A 24,810-nucleotide genomic window follows, 5' to 3' on the forward strand; every position below is an offset into this window, starting at 1 on the left:
CTTCACACAAAGAGCCTTTCCTAAGGCTAGAAGGTTACTTAGCCTTTCCTAAGGCTGACACAATACACATGTTTTCAAAACTACTCGCATAACAAAACCGAGTGATCTAGTCGAGACCAGGTGTGAAAACCAATAACTCTCGATAGGATCACTCACTCAGCGTATTTTTCTAGCACGAGAACTCTTTGTTGAGCTAGGAGTGACATCCACATCTCGACAAAAGGTCTCCATTTCGAAATTCTGGTGGAACTCTCGGATTTATTCGATGAGCACAACCACAAATGGGAACGAAGTTGTTAAGCCAGGGGTGAAACCCATACCTTAATCAACTGTTCCACTCCATAAAATGGTTTACAAAAGCTCTCACCAAGGTCACGACCATAACAACGACTCAGGCTACGCGAAGACTAGAGAGACGAATGTCAGGAGCTGCATCCCAGTGGAAGCATGAGTCCCCTAGGTCAACGCGTATGCCCGAACTTGTTGGGTATAGTCGGGTTACTTGGGTAGTCAACGCCTAAACACCCAAGGCATTCTATCTAAACTATTACGTATATGGTATCAATTACGTCTATGAGTTTTCAAATTTAAGCTTTACGATTTACCGATTTCTCGATTTATCGGAGTTACGAACCTCGAATTACAAAGCGCACAACTTGCACAGCCATCGCAATCTAAAACAAAGACCGAATGATCGCAACAAAACAAACGCCTAAGTACTCGAATTCGCTTACGCTATTTCTCTTGTCACGTCCTCACAAATTCTGAATCAATATCTATGTATAACCCACAACTATATCTATATATGTATTAAATACAAAACGAATCAATTATGTGAGAGTTTAGGAACCTAGAATTTTCCTATGTGGCTCCTATGTGTTAAATTAAATTCTATAACAAGTTTTGATCGAATCAAATCGCATCAAAAGCTCAAAAATCATTATGATCGAATCTCATTCCGAATCCTTCTGTCTAGATGCCTTCCAACAACTCGATCTCGAGACGAGTAGCTAGGAGAAGAGCCCAACGACGCGCCGATAAGAGGATTGCCTCGATTGTGACCAAAGAAGTGGTCAAGCTCATTCCTCAAATTGTCGCGCAAGTGCACTCTCAAAGCCACTCTCGAGCCCCGGAAGACGTCAAGACGGAATCTGCATTCCTCTACAAACACTTCAAAGCCTGTGATCCAATACCTTTCACGGGTGAAGGAGGTGTTTCTCAATTACTCCAATGGTTCGATGCCATCAAGGTTACCTTTCGTCAGAGTGGGTGCCCCGAGGACTTTCAAACTACTTGCGCCACCGGAGTATTTCAATCGCGAGCACTCGACTGGTGGACCGCCGAACGCAACAAACGTGGTATCTCCACAGCTTACGCCCTCTCATGGGGTGAGCTGAAGGAGCTCATGAAGGAAGAATATTGTCCCCCTCACGAAGCCCAGAAGCTAGAGAACGAATTTTGGGAACTCAAGCAAACCGAAGGTGACAATGCGAGCTATACAGCAAGGTTCAAACAGCTTAGCGTAATCTGCCCGAGTCAGGTCGACACTCCAAAGAAAGCTATCACGAAGTATATTCGTGGCTTGCCAGAGTGTGTGGGCGATTTTGTCGAAGCTGCAAAACCTATTGCCATCGAAGAAGCCTACCGTTTAGCCGCAGAGCTCAACAGCAAACGAGTCGTGGACGGATTCTTCTCCAAGAAGCCTGTCAAACGAGCTCATCAAGCAATCATCATCAACTCATCCGACGATTCCTTTGGAGAATCGGTCGATGGTTCATCTGACCGCGCCTCGGAGGATTCTTCCAAGAATCGCTCCGACAATGCCTCCGTTAAATCGTCAGGCGAATCCGAAGACGACACTGCATCAACTCAAGAAGCCTAACCGAGCCGCAAACGAAGGACCGTGAGCCCAGACTCTTCAACAACTGGACTGCCGCAACCCGAACCTCTCCGATCAGTCCCAGTTCAGTCACAACGCGCTTACAATGGATCTCATCCCCTGTGTTTCACATGCACGTATCATCACCCGCTAGAAGCAAAATGTCGCTATTGCGCAAATTGCAACTGGTATGGGCATTATACGTCGCAGTGCCGTACAGGACCGTGACCTGGAAGGAAGTCATCAGCAACCGCCGTCTCCGCAAGTATCCACAACAACGTTATTTTGATCCTAATGTTGTTGTAATAATCCGACTTATCGCTATCATTTCTGGAACTTATTTCATATATCATCGTGTGTGGATTCTATTTCTCTTACAATCGAGCACTATCTAGACGCTAGCACTATGTACTATATTATGTATTTTATCCCTATAACACTCTTAGAACGAGGTACGGTATACGTGCAAGGGACAACTAATCACGGGTGCACACGGGATTATCTTGGTCAGTGCACGGAGATCGTAGTGAAGTTCTAATGGTGCCATAACGTTTAAAAGCACGGTCAAGGCCGTGTCAACAAAGTGTGACACCAAAGCACGGGGCATAAGTAGTAGGGGTGACGCGGGGGTACGCTTTACCATACTACCGAAACTTCGTGAAGAAAGTGCCATGTGGAGTTGGACGTTATTAGACCTATTATACTATTATGGTTAATTTGACACTCTACCATCAATCACAAGGCGTAACAAAACTAAACCGCATCACTGCGAGGCTTCTCGTAAGTCCGCGTACACAAATTGCCACATCGATGAACTTAGGTAAGTTCACCCCGAAGAGCAATTGGAGCAACGCGAGACTGGTCGTAAAGTCTAGAACGCAACTTAATCGCAGTTTTGCCGGATCAATCTCGCAATCAAATCATTCGATAAGTGGCTCGAAATCGCAATCGCAACATGTGTTTGTCTAGAAATCTCTAACGCTAGTTGTTGTCAATTGTGTGAACTTCTATCAGCTGGTGTGGATTCGCTAGACGAGTATCGAGAATCACTCGCCGCCTTCCACTCTTAACGCGCCTCGCACCTAATCCACCAACTCGATACTCTTATCATGGTTCGCTATTACTTATCAATGCACGCATTCTACGTGTCATGTTAGCGCACAAGACCTCGCTTCACGAGACGAAACTAACAAGGTTGAAACATGGTGATGTTTTGACCATATTAGTTGACTTTGTGGAAAAAGTCCGTGTGGGCTAGCCTTAGTACTATTCGTGGTGTAATCAGTTCAATCAATCGTCTATCACTCGCAACGCAACAATCGTCGCTTATCAATCTGTTGAAATCTATTGTCTATCGATGTTCGAATGTTACTTGGAAGTCATCGCAGGTGGTGTAATGTTAGGGTGCATGACATTGCTTCACAAGATAAAACTAATATGGAAACATGGTGTTTGTCATATTAGCAAGTCTTGTGGAAACGTGCCATGCGAACTTCGTGTGGAATCAAATCGAAATCTCATTTACCCGAATCAAAATCGTGTCATTCGTTGCCCAACCAAGCATACCATATCAGCGTTGTGCGACCGGACTACTCGCACCCGCTGCCTACGCTTGGTTTGCATCCAACTTATTTCTATTCAAAACTCGGTCTAGCACCTCATCGCTAGGATCAAGGGAATCGAAATTCTATCTGTGTCTTATCGGCACGCATGACACTGCCTCATGAAACAGAGTTAATATGGGTAAAGCATGGTGGATACGCCGCTGGTACTTCCTATATATAAGTGTTTTAACCATATTAACGAACTTTTGTGGGAAGGTGCCACGTGGGGCCCGATGTAAGTTATTTTTCCATAGTATTAAGGAAAACCTATTTTTATAAAATTTTTACTAAAACCGTTGGACAAATGAAATTCCTTACAACATGGAGAAAACATTGAATCAGTTTGGCTCCGTGCCCAATGAAAATTTCATAAGTCCAATTCTTTTCTTAAAAACCTTTGCAATGACCGACATGAATCTTCCCGAGAACGAGGGTTCGGCAGTCGAGTTCCGCTCGAACCCACGTTGTAGGAAAGTTTTCTTAAAACTTATTTTGCCACCTGATTCTTTTAATGTAAAACTCAAAACCTGTTATCAAATAACAAAACCCTCCACATAGCGCTGGTGTGGACATCAAAACGGTCGACACCGCGCCATGAGGAGATTTTTCTTAATTAACTTCGGAAATTAATCGAGTATTGGTAAGTTTAAAACGCTATAAAATTGCTTTTTGTATGTGTTATCACTTCTAAGTAATCGAATCGTATGCTCTCTCTATTTTCACTCGCCAAATCATAATCGATCGCTCGTTATCTAGACGCTAATAATCTCTACTCTCAATCGCATCAACCCTTACGACCCTACTATTGGATTAATTTCGGGACGAAATTTCCTAAAGGAGGGGATACTGTAACAACCCGCACCTTCGTGCGTTGTTACTACTCGACACACTCGTTACGCCTAGCACCGGAGATTCGGATCATAATGAAATCATACCAGTTATATCGCTAAATCGAAGTATAATCGAATAACTACGCATATTCTATCGCTATTACAAACCTATTTTGCATAACACTCACGATGATGTCGAATAAGGGCCTAATCTACCCTTCTCGACGAGCGTGAGGTGTCAAAATGTAAGTAATCGACGCTAACGAGGGTTATCGGGTGAGTACTATGACTCTAACCGTCATGACGATGATGGCAATATGAGTAAGTGGTGCCCCGATAATCATTGTGGCACATCACATCGAAGAACGCACTCGAAGGCACGCGTAACTCGATCACCGCACTGAGAATTGGATACATAAATACGTATATACGGCCCTTTTGTGATTAATTATAATAAATAAATTAATAATTATATAAATATATAAAAATATGGCTTAAACCGTCGAAATCGCACCAAAAACGGGATCAAAAGGCTTCCGAACGGATCAATTCGATCAGACTAGTCCAATTGGTCAGACCGGCCCAATCAGATAGGCCAGTCCGATCGGATGGACCAGCCGATCGGATGGACCAGCCGATCGACTGGGCCAGCCGATCGACTGGGCCAGCCGATCGAATGGGCCAGCCGATCGACTGGGCCAGCCGATCGACTGGGCCAGCCGATCGACTGGGCCAGCCGATCCAACTGCAGTTTTGCCTTCCTTTCCCCTTCCTTGCCTATAAATACCCCTCCATTCCCTCCCAAACACTTGTGTTGCTGCTCCTAACCGACCAAGACGTTCCAGCCCTCAAATCTCTCGATTTCTTCCGATTCTTGTAAGTTTTCAACCCGAATCTTGTACTTTCTTGATCCAAATGCAATCCTTCATCTTTCTATCTTTCAAATCCCAATTTTCAACCGTGAAATCAACGGATTTGGGCTGTTCTAAGGTGATGTCACCCCAAAGTTCTTCAAAGGTGATGTCATCCCATGAAGAACAACTCAGATTCGGATGATTTACGTACGATTCTTCATGAATCTCAACCAAATCAATGTTTTTCTAGTCAAAAGGCCACGGATTTGGGATGTTCGGATAGATTTCATCACAAAGTTCTTATGAACTTCAAGTGTTGACCTCATATCATCAAGAACAACTCAGATCTAGGGCTTTTCCTAAGTAAAATCAAGGTTTTTACATCAGATCTATACATAAAAATGGTAAAACCAGAACTTAGACCGACCTCCTGCACATTTCTTAGTGTCGTGTTGGTCTAGGATCTGATTTCTAGCAATAAAATGATCGATTTCGGGTTAAACACGGAAAAACCGACAAAAACGACCAAATCTGACGAACGGGGTGATTCCCGGCCGATGAAACAGGTCGGAATTGACGGGATTCCAGTTGCTTAACACCTCATCGTAACGTCCTAACCCAAAACGCCGAAAAACGCTCGAAAAGTCATCAAAAACAGCCGAGCAGGATGGTCAATCGAGTGGCCCAATCGATCGAACAGCTAGTCGATCGAGCAGCTAGTCGATCGAACAGCTAGACGATCGAGTAGCTAGTCGATCGAACAGCTAGACGATCGAGCAGCTAGTCGATCGAACAGCTAGACGACCGAACAGCTAATCGATCGAACAGCCATTCGACCGGCCAGGCCGTCCGACCGATCAGGCCCATCCGACCGACCAAGTCTGTCCGATCGACCAGGCCCACTCGATCGAGTGGCCTGTTCGACTGGGCCAGCCCAATTTCACCGTTTTGTCCGATTTTAACCCAATTTCGCCCGGTTTCACGCAAATCGATACCGTTAACGCATAGTAACCTATCACTCATGTAAATTATCTGAAATCAGGATATTCTCCGGCACCGATTCCGCAAACCTAACCGAATACGCACTGTGAGTATACTTGACCCCTTTTATCGAATTTTGGGTGTAACATACGTTCCATAAGAACCAAACTTATCAAACGAATGATTTAATTGGACTATTTATCACTTGCGAATAACTGTTTGCATAAATATACGTGATGCTAGTACATGTATGCTAGGACTTATACTCGTGACGTCCCACCAAGACTAGTATAGTACTATTTCGCCCGACGGGGTCTAGTTATGCCACCAAGAGTCGAGCATCGAGGACTTAGCTGGTAGTATCAGTTTTGTGAGTATATATGTTGGGTATTACGTTTATGCATGTGGAAATTCGCAGCACTTTTAATCTATCACACTATCACATATCAAACCTGTATACTCGCCAATACTTTTGTATTGACAAAGTTTTAACGTATGTTGCAGGTTTAGCCGAAGTTTACATCAAATCAAGCTAGGAAGTCTAGAAACTCATCTAAATTATAGGTTGTCGGATTTGAATTGTTCGAGAGGACAAGAAATCTGTGATAACTTATGTGATTGTATTGTTTGTTAGTATGGGATGACAAATGTAATAAATATTATCGCAATATAGTTGTTATGGATTCTCTTGAGCAATCTGATTCGCCTAGTGCCGCGCCCCGATGATTCCGCCATCGGTTGGGGTGTGACAATGACTGATGTGCTGGGTTAACTGTGGTAGTGCTTGGCAACTTACCTGGATCTCTTCTCAGCTGAGCTAGATCTTCTGCTAGCTGCCCCAATTGTTTATCCATTGCTTCCGAAGTTTTGTCTCGAACTTCATTATCCTTTTGGATGTCCTTCATAAACTTCATAATAGCATCCAACTTGTCATCACTTGTTCCACCACTAGCACTTGAGGAGTTCCCCTGCTGATTACCCTGATTATATTGGCCCTGATTTTGGTAATTACCTTGCGAGTAATTACCTTGACGACTCTGATACTGCTGGCCTCCTTGCATAGGTACCTGAAAATTAGGGTTCATTTGATTAGCAAAATTACCGTAATTAAAATTGGGGTGGTTTCGCAAACCTGGATGATATGTATTCGATTTCATATCATATTGCTTTCGTTCACCATAGATTTGATTCACTTCATCAGTCTGACCACCAGTACAGCACATTCTCCAACTTGATGTCCTAACTCTCCACACTCAGTACACACCGAAAACGTATTGGCGGTTTTAACTTCGGCTCCCTTTCCCAACTTCATCTGAGCCACTTGTCGTTCAAGCAATAAGTTTTGGTGCCTCAACTTCTCGACCCGCTCCTCAGCTTCATAATCAACCGACTTTGCTGAACTCGATCTTGCCCTCCTGCTAGATTGTGCCTGTCTCTTCGAAGTGGCACTTTGTCTCTCCAAATATGCCCAATCTGCAGCTTCTGTATTCGTGAGAAACGTACCATTACTGATGGCTATGAGATCTCTTACATCATCCGGAAGTAGCCCATCGTAGAACGCTTTAATCAATTCCCATGTCTGAATGCCATGGTGGGGGCATTTCCTAAGCAACTCCTTAAACCTTGTAAATGCCTCGTGGAACGCTTCCCCTGAATGCTGTTGGAAGGCTCTGATTGCATCCCGAGCTTCACTGGTTCTATTCATGGTGTAATATTCTTCCAAGAACACCAGCTGCATCTCTTGCCAAGTGTATATACTACCTGGAGGTAATGTTGCGAACCATTGTCGAGCTTTGTCTTTCAAGGTGAACTGAAACAGCATCAACTTCATTTCATCCTTTGTAAACCCCGGAACCCCAATTGTTTGGCAAATTGAATCAAAACTTGCAATGTGCAAGTATGGTTCTTCGGTCCTTTTTCCATAAAACTCGGGCAAATGGCCTAAGTATTGAGGCCTTACCTCAAAAGGTCGGTTATTATTTCCAATCGGTGTCACTATAGCCGACGAGTTCGGTGCTACAACTAGTCGACAGTGACCTTCAACCCCTTGAATGGGTGCCCCTTGAACGACTTGTGGGACACCATCCACAAACTGTATCTGATCGCCCCCAACCCGATTATTAGCTCTTTGATTCCCCGCATTGAATTGCGGGACTCCATGTTGAACTTGATTCTGTGGAATCGGGCGCAGGATGTGATTTCTTTGATTGACCTGTTGTTGTACTGGATAGCCTTGATTCACATTGTACCCCTCATCGTATCTGTAACCAGCATATCTCCCATCATACTGATTCTGATAATCATCTTCTTCCCAACCAGATTCCCAAGTATGCACACTGCCTTCTCTGTGTTGAAAACCCTCATCATACCCGTGTTGATGCTGTGGTTGGTTGAGACGAATAATTTCCCCATGTCGGAGATTCAGATTTCCCGGTTGGTTTTGTGGGACTGGGTTGAATTGTGGAAAGGGTTGTGGTGGTGGTTGATTCTGGTTTTGGTTTTGGTTTTGGTTTTGAGGGATTGGTGGATCTGGAATGGGCGGTATTGGTTCGTTTTGGGCTTGGTTTTGTGGCTCTTGATCAGCCATCTCGTGAGCTGCTCGTTCAAGATCTTGAGCAACTGTTGACGACTGAGCTTTAGCTTTCACTGCTGAACGTAGAAGAACGCGATTCTGTCGAGCAGTCTTTTCTATCTCTGAATCAAACAAAAGCGGTGATGATTTCTTTGAAAACCTGGTATGCATGTAACACGAGGATCACCTGCACACAGACAAACAAGAAACCAAGCGTAATATGGAACGAAACAAGAGAAACAAACAAAAGGAAATATTTTTGGATTTTTTTGTTTTTTTTGGTTTTTCTAATTTTTTTTTATTTTTTTTAGAAACAAAAACAACTAACTAAACTAAGCGCACCGACTCCCCGGCAACGGCGCCATTTTGATCGATGTCGTAAGCTCGATCAAAAATACAATTAAAAAGTGTCCTATTCACCTTTTACTAGTAAAGGGCAAGTAGGGTGTCGAATCCACGGGGAATCAGTGGAAAGTGTAAAAGTTCGTTGCTTTAATTATCATCTAATTCTAAACTAATTGCTTTTTGCAGTTTTGAGAATGATTGCGAAAACAAATGTAAATTAGAGTTGTAAACAATTGTGAGAAAGTGGACCAATCTCCGGGTTTTCAGGTTATGCTAAAGATCAGGTTACTTAGTTACGACCAATTGGAAATCACATAGACATGATTTGTAAAACTTGTTTTGATAAATAATTAACGGACAATATATTTGATTGCAATGATCCACGATCGAAACCGAAAGATTGATGCAAATGAATAGTAATCCAATTAATTACCAATTTAAGATTTCATAAACATAATCTAGTTCAATGATTAAAGGTTTAAAACAATGACATCCTAGAATTTAATCCCGGTTGTTGATGACAAACCAAATAATTGATGAACAAGAATGATTACGATAATCAAATAGTGTTTAATCAAAACAAAAACAATAGGAACGACTAACCGAAGGTTTAACCGAATCCTAATCCAAAAAGTTGTAACAAAAAGCAAACCCAATGTTCAAACATAAACCCTAGTCCCGGAGACGGTCACAGGAAACCTAGCCGCTCATGATGTTCGTGCGCTCCTCCGAAGGTTGGTTGAAGGTTGAAGTCATGATGATTTGGTGAGTTGTGGATGATATGTGATGATCGATGATGTTAGGATATAATTCCTATTGTTCCTTTCTTTCTACACATGTATCTTAAGAATCATATTTGATGATGTCTTTTTTTTTTATTTTCCAATTAATGATCCCCTCGAAGTCGACCGTGATGTTTGTTGTGATTTTTCTTTTATGTACCTCAAATTCGCCCAATCAATATCTGCCTTTATTATCTTAGTGTCTCTAAATGCCTGGTCAATACAAATTCAATTGTTTATGATCTTCGAACGTTTCGCATCATCTCTAACCACTTTAACTTCATCGAATTACACGTTTTACCTGAAAAATCACAAACACACGTAGTTAACATATTCAAGGCGCATTATCACTTAAACTACAATAATTCACACAAAATACGCATGTTAACACTCGGGTTTCACACCCTCCATCACAAAACTTGTAATTTACTCTTATTTTATTTTATTGGGAAAATTACTTGTTGTATTGTGATGTGTTTCGGGCTTAATCACTTGATACCAGAATTAAATCTTTAACGCCCGGAACTTCTAAAGGCTCATTTTTTAACTATTCGAATCTAAATTTTTAACATTATTCACCAAGTGTGTTAACTACAAGGACAATTTCATCATTTACACACAAAGTACAAGTCTTTATGCACAAGGTATTCTTTCACCTTTTTATATATATTTATACACATAAAAAGATCTGCAATCTCTTTCTGTCTCTCATCCCTTGCTCTCTCGTCTCTCTCTCTACGTCAACACCCACCTCCTTAACCACCACTACCACCAAATCATCCTAAAATCAAGCCATATCATATTATTTGTTTAAAATATACCCCATATTCAGATTAAAAAAACCTACAAACTAGTCGACTAAACTAATGAACGGAAACAACAATCGTGAAGCAGACGACGTGTCGGCGATAATACCGGCAGGCGAAGATTGACTCGTTGAACTCTCCGTCAGATAAAACCCTAAGCTAGCGACTTCCGTAACCTAAAAACCTGAAACAACGAAAATAGGTCAATCGAATTCAAATCGCACATTGACTGTAGCTTTGGGGTTTCGATTCAGTAGCAGCTTCCCGAAACACTGATGTTACAACTTTAACAGGTCCGTCGGGGGCGATTTAGGTGGCGTTAGGGTTTCGGTGGTGGAGGTGCAGTGGTGATGGTGGTGCGGCGTTGTTGGGGCAGAGTTGGTGATGGTGTTGACTACCGGAGTTGTTGGTGGAGGTGTAGTGGTGATGGTGGTGGTGATGGTTGTGCGTTGGTAGGGGCGCAGTGGTGGTGGTGTGGTTGAGAGATAAAGACAATGAGGAGAGAGAGAGAGAGAGAATATATATTAATAATAATAATAATATAATACAGATGCATTTTAGTCTTTTAATCAAAAACTAACTAAAAATTCAATCAGGGTTAAGAAAATGGACTCAAAGGGTTACAAAAAGAGAGTTTAGAGACTCCAAGTGTTAAACATTTTTATTTTGGGCTCAAAGGGTTAACACCCCTAAAACACAAGGACTCAATAAGTACTTTTCTCTATTTATTTTATTTTATTTGAAGCTATTATTCTATACATAAATTAACAACTTTTTTGTGCATTAGGAGTTGTACCCCAAGCTTTGAGAGTTTTTTTAAAAAAACTTTGATATTTCACTTTCAACCTAAAAGTTTTATCTTTTACATTTTAACCCATTTGAAATTTTTACTTTTAACTCAAGTTTTTTATCTTTTGTAATTTAACACAACACTTTATTATTTACAACTTTGGTCCCCATACTTTTTATCTTTCGCAAGTTTTTCGTTTTACATTTCGTTATAAATTTGCGAGTTAACATGTCGTAGCGTGCATGTGAGGTTCAACGTTTTTTGCTCTATTTTTTCATATTTGACAGACCCGTCGCAACGCGTCCATTTTTCCTCTTTTGAAAAGTTCGCCGCAATGGGCGGGTCCTAGATCGACTAAGTTATTATTTTCTACGTTTTACGTTTCTGGTTACTTTCTTCACATTAACACACTGTAACGGGTGTGCGTGGTTCAACGATATGATTTGTTCTACATCCTGATATAAACTTTTTTTTATAGACGAATCAGGTCAAATATAATATGTTTTCGTTTAAAGAAACCATTTTTACGTGCATATTTATATGTATGTTTTCGTATAAATTCAAGTTGTTCTACGTTTCGATGTAAACATTTTTGGGAAACGATTCATGTCAAATATAATATGCTTTCGTCTTTATTTTATGTATGTTTCGTAAAGATTGTTTCGAACCGAGTGAAGTCAAATTATGGTTTTTTTTTTCTTCCTTTTTATCGAAAGCTCTAATTAATCCTTTTCGATTACATGTGCATATTTTCCTTCATACCCGTTACGTTTTCTGTGTATGAGTTGGGTCACATATAATACGTTATGATTGTTCGATATGAATTTGATTTACTTTACGTTTGATCCAATCACAATGCTTATACAAGTTACATTGAGTTCAACTGGATACGTCGAAATGTGTGTTTTCATATGGTTAATGCATCATATAACGTTTGGACTAATTCATTCAATGTTTACGATGTACCCGCGCCGCAATGTGAGCGGGTCTTAACCCTAGTTAGGGTTTAAATTAAAAAAATTGATAGCTTTTGTTTGATTTTTTTTCTAATATACAAAGAAAAATCTAAATTTTTAAGATTTTTTTTAATTTCTTAATTTCGCTCTCACGTCCACCGATGTTATGTAAAAGAGGTCACATCATAAAGTTAAGGGTAATCGAAAACATACACGAGAATCCTGCAAATTTCCCATCCAAAGCACTATAAATTCGAAAAATCCGATAAGAAAAAAAAAACTATATACAAATGTAAATATCGGGTCACCACCTGTAACACCTCAATTCGGGTAGAGCTGGCATGCCAAAATATCAGAGACTGAAGACATAGTTCCATATTTTACACATCTATTTCATATATTTAACCTAAATTAAATGAACTGAATAAAAAACCGTTAACCTATCTCAGTGTTGCAAAAGTTGCTAGGCGGTCCCTGGTCGGCCGACTGGGGAGTTGGGAGTAATCGGAGTACTCGGGGAGTACGCAGACATGATAAATATAAAGAAAATTAATTGGTGTATATTATATATATATGTTAAAAGAAACGTAATTCATGTCAAAATGAGTATAATTTAAAATGAAACATGTTTGAAGTTCAAAACTCACCGAGTATAAGGCCGAGTAGTCCGAGTAGAAGGCCAAGTAGGCCGAGTAGTCCGAGTACAAGGCTAAGTAGGCCGAGTACAAGTCCAAAGTATTATGAATACAAGGCCGACTAATCTGAGTACAAGGCCGAGGAGTCCGAGTACAGGCCGAGTAGGCCGATTTTGACCGCCGCCGACTAGTCAAGTCCGACTAGTGTAAACTCGCCTCGGAGGTGGTCCGAGGACCGAGTACTCGCCGAGTAGGCCGACTTTTACAACACTGGCCTATCTGAAATTGATTAACCAAAAACTAATTGGTTAATAAAATAGATTAACCGATGACTTTGATTTCAACTTCGGTTGAGGATAATAACCAAAACGACTAGACTACACACGTCCTAACAACTCACCCTACATCATACGGGGCACAATTCTATTAAATAGATGATATGATTGAAATGCTGAAATCAGAAAACAACGTCGTAGAACCATCACTAGTGCTCTAGTGGTGGCCACGAGTATTTAAGTTTCACTTATGGTGGGTCCGAGTGAGTTTTCTCCTCCAGGTCTCAAGTTCGAGTCTGGGTGATAGGGGTTTTCATTGAAAGGTTTAAATTGTGGATCTATTGTGCAAAAGGACTCTCTAGCACTAACCCGGTTAATACAACGTATGCCAGAAAAAAAAAAAAAACAAAAAAAAACAAAAAAAACAAAAACGGCGTCGTAGAGCTTATTCTAGGAAAGATCCAGTTTGCTTTTAGCTAATCAGGTAGCTTCTGGATCCGTTACAGTTTTCACTTATAAAAATTGTGATTTTGTTGTTTCAAAAATCAGGATCGAAGATGTCTGTACGGGTTCTGAACCCTAATGCCGAAGTGCTTAACAAATCGGCTGCACTTCACATGAATATCAATGCCGCCAAGGGCTTACAAGACGTTCTCAAAAGCAACCTTGGCCCTAAAGGCACCATTAAGATGTTACCTTCTTCTTTTTTTTTTCTTTCTTTTATTGTCATTTATGATTTTTTATATTTCTATTTTGATGATCTGTTTTAAATGTTATTTTTTTACAGGCTTATTGGAGGAGCTGGAGATATTAAATTAACCAAAGATGGCAACACATTACTGAAAGAAATGGTCAGTCAGCTTGTTTTATATCTCATTTATTGTAGAAGTATTTTGTCAGAATAAATAATATTATTGCAACATTTATATAGTCATTTTTGTGACAACTTAAGGTTTTCATAGATAGGAGAAGGATCCGTAGGAACCACCTTTTATTGCGAGAACGGCGTTATTGCGAGAACGGCGAGAACCAATATAACAAAACCAAAAATACCAAAAAAAAATCTAAAAAACACATTTTTTTTAATATTAGAATTTTGAAAGTAAATCAAATTACTTTTTTTTTTACAAAGCAATGGCAGGTAGTCGGGCAACAATTTGCGCCGCCATCCCCTTTTGAATAGAAAAACCAATTCTACTAAATACAAAGTTTGAGACCTTTAGCGACGAAGAATTACTATTAACGACTTTTTGAACCCAATTCAAAAGTCTCACAGCGTCAGGAGCGAGACCACCAAAGGTATCAAACGCAAACGGGACAAACACATGTTGATTCTCCAGGCAGGCTTTCTCATGTTTTGCCACTTTGCTCGCCTCTGCCTTGAGCACCGCTTGCCCTACGACAAAGCCCTTGTTCTTGAGCCCGACAAGGGGGGAGACTCCAGTTAGATCTACACAAGCGTGTTTCCCCCCTTCCCATTCAAACACAAGGATGTTCGCCGGGCGTAAAGTGGACCTCCCCTCTAAGGGGTTAGTCAGGAAAAATCGCTACTTTTCGTCAATAAAAAAAATTGGAGACGAAAACTAGCGATATTTTATAAAAAATAGTAAAATTTTTTTTTTTGTGTGTTTTTTAGATTTTTTTTAGGTGTTTTGAGGGTTTAGATTTACGGTTTAGTTTTTAGCATTTAGCTTGGGTGGGTGAGTGGGGGGGGGGGGGGGGTTAGGTTTTGGGCGGTGTAGTGAGTTTATTTTGTTGTGTTCACATTGGTTCTCGCAATAAAGGTGGTTCTCGCATGAACCCTACCCTTCATAGATAATACTTGCATAGAAGATGACATGTATGTATGTACAAAAAGAGTTGCTTGATTTAAGAGCTAATAATAAGACAAATTGGTAGTTATAAGTTGTAACCTTGCAAGGGTAGCCATGTACTTGAAACACAAAGTAGTTAAGTACATGTGACAAGTTAGAACTTAGAAGTACATATATCTTGCCATTCTTTTGTTTTGATGTATTTAGGTTAATATTAGACTCTTAACTAGGTTGTTTATAAACCTATAAACCATTGAGTTGTAACGGACCGATCCGAAGTAAGTCATCTGGATTGGCCAGTATGAGATTACTATGGTTTGGTTTTGGTGGTTTGGAACTGGCACCTTTCATCCTTTTTTGTTTGCCGGTTAACGTACAAAATGCCTTAACGTACATTGCGTACGCAAGGCATTATCAACATGCGAAATTGGTTTACATATACATGAACATGCGATAGTATATACACATGCGATTTTATTAGTTTGTAGAAAAAGTATATACACACATATAACATGCGATTTCATTTATAAATACATCCACTTTCATATAAAATATAACATGCGACTTACATATATACACATATATACACATGCGATTTTCAATTTTTTATAATATAACGTGCGATTATGCCATCGCGTACACAATGTATGTTAAGGCATATTGTACAATATACTCTCTCTCTCTCTCTCTATATATATATATATAGGATTAGGTTCAAGAGTGAACTCTAGTGTATTTGCGAACTGAGCGAATTAATCCTGGCCATACACGTGTGTAAATCAATGACCAGGATTTGTTCACTCAGTTCGCAAATACACTAGAGTTCACTCTTGAACCCCACACTATATATATATATATATTCATATTTTGGATTTTTTTTTTGTAATGTATATGTGTCATATTCATGAATCTTTTTTTTATAGCAAATTAAAGTTTTATAATACAAACTAACCAGTTTGAAAAAAAAGTTTTGATTACGTTGAAACTGCCAAACTGGCGAAACCTAATTGCCAAACCACTACGACTGGCGGTTTGCCAAAAAACTCACAACCAAGACGGCTTGGTTTGTGGTTTCCCGAAACCATGGTTAGCGTAGCAGCTAAACGCAAAACTTTTTGTTATAACCGGCTGAATCGGACTGTGAACATTCCTACTTTGAACATGAGATCAGGTTTTTAGGAGATTGATATTTGTACTCCTGTTTCTTATACTTGCTGCAACTTCGTTTTCCGAGAAAACTGCTGCCTTTACTTTTTGTTTCAAGAATATTTAAACGATTAGCAACCTAACCTACAGATACATGTCGTTTTTCAACTCACCGCACAATTAGGTCATAAAGTTATTGGAGGTGATTTGAAGTTTGAACATCACCAAAATTACTATATACTTCATCACTCGTGCTAATACGCTACGTAATATCTTATACCTGTACAGTATGCCGTTTATGCTGTAAATGGTTGTGAAGTGTTGTAAGAATCGCTAGGCGCTAGTCGGGCGGTGGGGTACCGACTAGCGATTAATCGGGATTAATAGGGATTAATCGGATTGAGATTTTTATATGTAATTTTTAGTTACATACACACACACATTTTTATATGCAGTTTTTCAAAGTTGACATGTTTAACCCCTCATTAACCCATTTTTAAGTAATTGGAAGGAATTTATATGGTTTGGTCAAAATTTGGCCAGAATAGGACCGCCATTGACTGCCTAGCTATTAATCGGCTATTAATCGGTGAACATCCGATTAGTGATTAATCGGCGACTAATCAGAGACTAGTCGGGATTTTTACAACCATAAATACTGTACAGTAATGTTGGTGATGTACGAATCATGGTTTTAAAAGTTATAGGCTGTTAGCTCTAAAAGAGATTCATACAGTTCGGATCTCTAATACAAGTGTTCAAGTTCATCGGCATTACTTTTGTTTTACTACACCAGCTATGCTTATTTATTAGTGATTGATTTTTGTTTTATGGTTTCAGCAAATTCAAAATCCTACTGCCATTATGATCGCAAGGACAGCTGTGGCGCAGGATGATACTAGTGGTGACGGAACAACTTCTACGGTCATTTTTATTGGCGAGCTCATGAAACAGGCTGAGCGTTGTATTGATGAAGGTTACTTATTTTTCTACTTGTTATTATTGTCCTGCTAGCTAACTCAGGCTGTGTTTTAAAAAGCGCGCTTAAAGCGAGCTTTAATTTTGAAGCGCTGAAGCGCTGGAAACATCGCTTTTTTTGGTCTGAAGCGTTACATTACTTGAAGCGCTGTGAAGCGAGCTTTAAGCGCGAAGCGATGATGGTTTGAAGCAACGTTTCAGCCCAATCAGGTCACATTTGGGCCATTTTTTAAGCCCAACAATCTTTAAATAGGGTTAAATGAGGCCTGTTTCTTTACCCTAAGTGTGTTTCGACTTTAATTTATGTTTTAACTATGTTTTTTATGTATTAAGTGTTTTTTTAATCATGTTTTTGTGTTTGTCATTGATTAACAAGTAGAATAGGTCATATTGATGTGTAAAATATATATATATATTTTAATTTTGAGCGCTTCGTATACGTGAAGCTCTCGCTTCGCGCTTGAAGCTTCGCTTAAAGCTTTTGGAACCAAAACGCTTCGGAGCGCTTCGCGCTTTTTTAAACCAAGAACTCAGGTTTTCTATGATTATTTACAAGGACTTGAGCTCATGTAAGTAATATATGAACAAGACCTTGTTTGTGTTTGTTTGTTAAGAAATATATGTGTTCACGAACTGTTCATGAAGACTTACCGAACAAGATTTTATGTTCGTGGTTGTTTGTTAAGGAAATGAACGTGTTCGACTGTTCGTGTTCATTTGTTAATTTTAGGCAACGAACGAAAACAAACGTTGATGACGCTAATAAACTACAAACTAATGTTCATGAACACAAATAGAAAGAAACAAACACAAACTAGCGTTCATGAACAGAACATATAATACACCGACACTTATTAAATAATTTATTTGGCGGAATTTTGAAGTATTAAAACAAAATATAAAAACTTAAAACACTAATGAAGTATCGAACATAAACGAACACGTTACCGAACGTTCATGAACATAAATGAACGATCGCAGCCTCTGTTCATGTTTGTTCATTTAGCTAAACGAACACAATTTATTGTTCGTGTTCATTTGTTTATTAAACGAACGAACACAAACGAACTTCTCGCTGAGCGATTCACGAATTGTTCGCTTAACATTTGGTTTGTTTGCAGCCCTACATGCAAGGAAACATCCTTTATTATCCATGTGTTGTTTTCTATTTATTAACTAATCTTAATCCCTGTAATCTTGTATTTATTCTTCAAAATTGTAATTTTATTAAATTTTAGATGTTAAGTGAGTCATTTTAGCCGCTATCATCATTTGAGCACTATGGTAGCTGAAAAATATGTTTATATTTATTGCTGTTTATTCAGGGATGCATCCACGGGTTGTGGTTGACGGTTTCGACATTGCCAAGAAGGCTATACTGGAATTTCTCGAAAAGTTTAAGACTCCTGTCGTGATGGGTGATGGTCCCGATAGAGAGGTGCTAAAGATGGTCGCAAGAACGACACTAAGAACTAAGGTCTTTATAAATTTTAATTTTAATTTACACGCTATTTTATTTCTTTCGGTTAAGTTCTTGGTTGGCTGATAATTGATTGTATATCTGGTGTGTGATATTTTCATTTTATATTGTTACGCAGTTGTATGACGCTTTAGCAGATCAATTGACCGACATAGTCGTGAATGCGGTGAGAATTCTATATTTTTTAAATTTTAAAGAGTTAATTGCCTGGATGGTCCCTGTGGTTTTACGTTTTTTCACGTTTAGTCCCCACCTTTTGAAAATAGCAAGTATGCTCCCTACGGTTTATATTTCGTTACTCGGATAGTCCCCTGAGTAAATGTCAGGGGACTATCCGAGTAACAAAATCACAAACCATAGGGAGCATACCTGCTATTTCCAAAAGGTGGGGACTAAACGTGGAAAAACGTGAAACCACAGGGACCATCCGGGCAATTAACTCAATTTTAAATTTACCGCATAGATAAATCATAAATATTCTAGTTTTTGTGTAGGTTGTAGCTAAAAAAGTATTTTATGTATCGTAGGTGCTTTGTGTCCGCAAGCCTGAAGAAGCTATTGATCTTTTCATGGTTGAGATCATGCACATGCGCCACAAGTTTGATGTAGACACTCGTTTGGTACGTTATATAGGATCATCTCATCAACATTGACATTATCATTTCGTTTATTGTTTTACGCCCCGCTTGCGGTATGCGCATATAATGTATATATGTGTGGGCGCTCGGGGGGCAAAAGTGAAAGTGCACTAATTTTAACGTTATTTTACTAATTTCGTGGAAATAACGTTAAAAGAGGGGATGGTTAATCATGCATCATGTGGTGGCGTTGATAGCCGAAAGACAAGGGGTACATGCACTAATCGGCAGTTGTCTCAAGTGCTGAGTGTTATGTGCCTTATGTCCAAGGCTTGATGCAAAACTACTATCGAGCCGGGGGTCTCACCGGAAGCAGCCTCTCTATTCCTACGGGGTAGAGGTAAGGCTGTCTACATCTTACCCTCCTCAGACCCTACCTTAGCTTTGCTATTGGTGGGATTTACTGAGTATGATGATGATGATGATGATGATTTCGTTTATTGTTTTCTGATTATTTTCTTAAATAGGTTGAGGGTCTTGTTCTTGATCACGGGTCCCGACACCCCGACATGAAGAGGCGTGCAGAGAACTGCCACATTTTGACCTGTAACGTATCTTTGGAGTATGAAAAAAGGTAAAATTATGAGTTATCACTTATTTTTTCTACTCTTTTAATTTGGTTCGTACGGTTCTTGGTATCTTACAATTTCATAGTTCTTATAGAGTTTCATATTTCTCAAATTGCGAAAATTAGGGGTGCAAGTGAGCCGAGCTACTTGCAAGCTACTCGAGCTCGACTCGAAAAAAAGCTCGAATGAGCCGAGCTTAAACGCGATCGAGCCCGGGCCTAAAAACAAGCTTGTTTAGCAAACGAGCCCGAGCCGGCTCGTGAACGTAAACGAGCCTATTGTTTATATAGTTTATTTATTGATATATTAAACATTTATCGAAATATGAATAATTATTATTGAGAATATTATGAAAAAATAACTAAACTATATATAGGAAAAATTACAAGTTTTGTCCTTTATCTTTATACCACTTTTCAGGCGGTGTCCTTTTTAACGAATGTTGACAGGCAGTGTCCTTTACTAGGTATTTTGTTACAAGTTTAGTCCTTTACACCCAACCCAGTTAAAAAACCCTGTTAATTGTTGGGTGTAAAGGGCTAAACTTGCAACAAAATACCTAGGTAAAGGACTAAACTTGCAAACCGCCCTGTCAACAATTAACAGGGTTTTTTAACTGGGTTGGGTGTAAAGGACTAAACTTGCAACAAAATAAAAGGACACCGCCTGTCAACATTCGTTAAAAAGGACACCGCCTGAAAAGTGGTATAAAGATAAAGGACAAAACTTGTAATTTTTCCTTGTATATAAAAATATTTATATTTAATCTAAATTAAATAATAAATAATAAATGAGCCGAGCTCGAGCTTGAAAAAGTACATACGAGCGGAGCTTGAGCTTTAAAAACAAAGCTCTAATCGAGCTGAGCTCGAGCTTTCATAAGTTAAATGAGCTCAGGGGCTCGGCTCGGCTCGTTTGCACCCCTACGTAAAAATGAACCAGCTCATAGATTTTTTATTTTCTGGAATTATGATCTATATAAGTATTAAGTTAGCTTGTTATTAATTTTGTAGTGAAATAAATGCTGGATTTTTCTACTCAAATGCTGAGCAGAGAGAAGCAATGGTTGCTGCAGAGAGACGTTCTGTTGATGAGAGAGTGAAAAAAATCATTGCCCTGAAAGAAAAGGTATACGTATTATTCGCATGAAAAGACGTTTTTTGCTGGAAGTTCGAATACTAATAGATCTCGCGGTGTGCAGGTGTGTAAGGGTACTGAAGACAACTTTGTGGTTATCAATCAGAAAGGGATCGATCCTCCATCGTTGGATCTTCTTGCTAGGGCAGGGGTAAGTCGATCGTAGATTGATATTTTGGTTTTAAAAGGCGTACTTGAGGTGTGAGGAAATCGCGTGAGTTCTTTAAGGCGGCACCTCATGTGTTTCTGGGTCAAAGTTGGTCAAATTCAATTGTTCGTGTTCGTTCGGTTCGTCTTGTTCGTTTATTAAGGAATTATATGTGTGTTCACGAACTGTTCATGAACACTTACCGAACGAGATTTTATGTACGTGTTCGTTCGTTAAGGAAATGAACGTGTTCGTGTTCGTTTGTGTACGTTTATTAATTTTAGGCAACAGACGTTCATGAACACAAATGGAAACAAACAAACACAAACAAGCGTTCATGAACAGAATATATAATACACCGATACTTATTAAATATTTTATTTGTCGGAATTTTGAAGTATTTAAATAAAATATTAACTAAAAACACTTTGAACTATCGAACATAAACGAGCACGTTACCAAACATTCACGAACATTAATGAACGAACGCGGCCTCGGTTCGTGTTCTTATTTAACTAAACGAACAAGCTTGTTCATTCATTTATTAAACGAACGAACACAAACGAATTTCCCGCCGAACGGTTCATGAACTGTTTGCTGAACGTTCGGTTCATTTGCAGCCCTACATGGTTGTACTTGTATGTTGAGCAGTAAGCGTCACATGCTTTTTTAAACCAAGATTTATATTAAGAATTTAAGATCCAATTTATGTGAACTCGGTTTTTTATTTTATGCATTGTTCACATCGGTAATTATGCAGATAGTTGCTCTTCGAAGAGCCAAAAGGAGAAATATGGAACGATTGATTTTGGCATGTGGTGGGGAAGCGGTGAACTCGGTGGACGACCTAACACCCGATTGTCTTGGATGGGCGGGGCTGGTGTACGAGCACGTTCTCGGTGAAGAAAAGTATACGTTTGTTGAAAACGTAAAGCATCCAAACTCGTGTACGATTTTAATTAAAGGTAAAGTTACGCTACGGTTTCTATGCTACCAGTTGAGCTTTAATCTTTGTTTTGTATATCGGTTTTTTATTGTATTTTGTGTATTATTGAAGGACCAAATGACCACACGATTGCGCAAATCAAGGATGCTATTAGAGATGGCTTGCGAGCAGTAAAAAATACCATTGAAGACGAGGCCGTTGTTAGAGTAAGTTTTTTTTTTTTAACGTTACAAAGAGTTTGATTATTTTGTTTTGGTGGTTTACAACGCGAGCTTTCATCAACTTTATTAAGATTGAACTTCTAAATGTTAAGTAGGGCTGGCATATCGTGTATACCCGTACACGATAAGACACGACACGATAAGACACGATACACGAAATCCCATACACGAACACGACACGATAACATATCGTGTCCTTTTTTTCAAACACGAACACGAACACGACACGATATACACGAAAATTACCTGTTAATACCTGTTAACACGACTGTTCGACTGTTATACACGAAAATTACCTGTTATTACCGGTTAACATGAACAAAAATACGAACACGACATGCTATCTGAGAGTTACAGAGAGAGTTTAGGGTTTTATTTTTTTTTTTTAATTGAATGAGGAATGAAAATAGAAAGGAATTAAGGAACCCACACGCACATGACTGATGAGTTTTATTTAATTTAATTTATTATCGTGTACTAACGGGTATTAACAGGTAAACAGGTATTTAACCTGTTTATACACGAAAATTAACAGGTAATATCGTGTCTACCTGTTTGGTACACGATACCTGTTAAGGCCATACACGATACCTGTTAACTTCGTGTAGGTTCGTGTCGTGTATTCATGTAAAATTGCCATTTTTTATGTGTATCAGGGTGCAGGTGCTTTTGAGGTTGCAGCTAGACAACATTTGGTTAATAATGTGAAAAAAACTGTTAAAGGCGTAAGTTAAACTTTTTCCATACATCACATATTTTAGGGGTCACGGTTCGGTTCGGTTCGGTTTGGTCAATTCTGACAAAAATTTTGTGCCAAACCACAAACTACGGTTTCAAAAAACGACAAACTAAACCAGTCGGCTCTAGAGTTTCGACAGTTTAAATCGATTTTTTTAATTTATATTTTTCAAAATTGATAGTTTGTACCAACTGGGCCCAGTTGGCCACCGACACCCACCTCTTCCCAGAGGTACCGAGTTCGAGTCTTGGGAGTGGCATATGTCGCCCAGGGTAAGAACTCGGCATAGGGAAGTCACCGCGGAGCTAGCTTGGTCGGGTAGCGGCTCCGCGGTTGGGAGGACCGTGCACTATCCCCCCCCCCCCCCCCCCCCCCCAGTTTGTAATTAAAAAGTTAAAATGATAAAGATGGTTGGCATACAATACATATGCTGATATTCACAATTGAATATTTCAAAAATGAAAAAAATGGCTAAACGGTTCCAACCCGATTAAGCATTCTTTTTACATATTCTTGATGCTTTTCTCTGCTACCAGCGTGCTCAAGTTGGTGTTCAAGCTTTTGCGGATGCGCTCCTTATTGTGCCAAAGACACTGGCTGAAAATTCTGGACTCGACACTCAAGACGTTATAATTTCTTTGACTGTAATTCTTCTATTCCTTTTTTCTCTTCAACTTTGTTTATTGGTTTTTATATAACTAGGATTTCTCCACCGCGCGTTGCAGCGGGTAATCCGCATACGAACCAAACGGCAAACGGTAAAGACCAGTATGAAGCTTCAAAATATTTAATGTGTAAAACAACCAAAAACGACATAAAATGTATCAAATAGAAAAAAAGGAAACGTATTCAGTTTTTGTTAAAAAAAAAAAAAACTAATAAACTAATAAACTTTTTCGGTGGTTGCTGTCTCGGTCCGTTTTCAAAAATATTTATATCGCATATTAAGTTTTTGTAAAAAAAAAAAAACCAATGACCGAAACTTATAAGAGTGAAATGAAACTATTGGGTTAAAGGCGTATATTATTTATTGCGTAAGGAGTTGATTGAAACTTAAAAAACCACTGTAGTGGCTACATTGATTTTGTGATGTGTTTTAAACTTTTAATATAACTTGTATTATTATTAGAATGAGCATGACAACGGGAACGTTGTTGGACTAAATCAACACACGGGGGATGCTATCGACCCGGAGATGGAGGGAATCTTTGATAATTACGCAGTCAAGCGCCAGATCATCAACTCAGGGTATGCAAATAGCTAAAGATCTTTTTGGGATGTTTTAGATTTATATTCAGTGAATTTTGTGGGGTTTTTTTTTGCAGGCCTGTAATCGCATCACAGCTGCTACTTGTGGATGAAGTGATTCGTGCTGGCCGGAACATGAGAAAGCCTAGTTAGGTGGTTGGTTATTTGATTTAGTCTATGATTGTTGCAGGTGGGTGGGTATCAAGGTTTGTTCTTTGGTGTTTGAATGGATCCCAACAGGTTTTGTTTTTGAATTTTGACCAACCTAGGCTGTGTCTTTTGGCTCAACTGTAGAGTCTTGCGTTTGTACTATTTTTGAGGTGTTACATTTTAGTTTGCAACTAGGGGCATACACCCGCGCTTCGCGGTGGGGCAACCCGGTTTTTGATTCGATATAGCAATTGAATGAGAAAACTTACAAAATAAAGTCGTCGTAA

The 24,810-nt window shown here is 39.3% G+C and overlaps 1 protein-coding gene across 1 annotated transcript; it reads left to right on the plus strand.

Moving 5' to 3' along the window:
• Nucleotides 1-13,691: 13,691 nt before the first annotated feature.
• Nucleotides 13,692-24,764, plus strand: LOC110889421 (T-complex protein 1 subunit zeta 2). The gene is made up of 16 exons (XM_022136937.2): nt 13,692-13,793; nt 13,859-14,000; nt 14,097-14,160; nt 17,110-17,245; nt 18,573-18,724; nt 18,846-18,893; nt 19,255-19,347; nt 19,833-19,939; nt 20,948-21,062; nt 21,136-21,222; nt 21,980-22,184; nt 22,277-22,371; nt 23,043-23,111; nt 23,662-23,769; nt 24,255-24,373; nt 24,451-24,764. The coding sequence occupies exons 2-16, from the start codon at nt 13,867-13,869 to the stop codon at nt 24,524-24,526; spliced, it is 1,608 nt and encodes a 535-aa protein (XP_021992629.1). The 5' UTR covers nt 13,692-13,793; nt 13,859-13,866; the 3' UTR covers nt 24,527-24,764.
• The last annotated feature ends 46 nt before the right edge of the window (nt 24,765-24,810 follow it).

Source organism: Helianthus annuus, chromosome 11 (genome assembly GCF_002127325.2).
Source record: "Helianthus annuus cultivar XRQ/B chromosome 11, HanXRQr2.0-SUNRISE, whole genome shotgun sequence".
Taxonomy (NCBI): domain Eukaryota; kingdom Viridiplantae; phylum Streptophyta; class Magnoliopsida; order Asterales; family Asteraceae; genus Helianthus; species Helianthus annuus.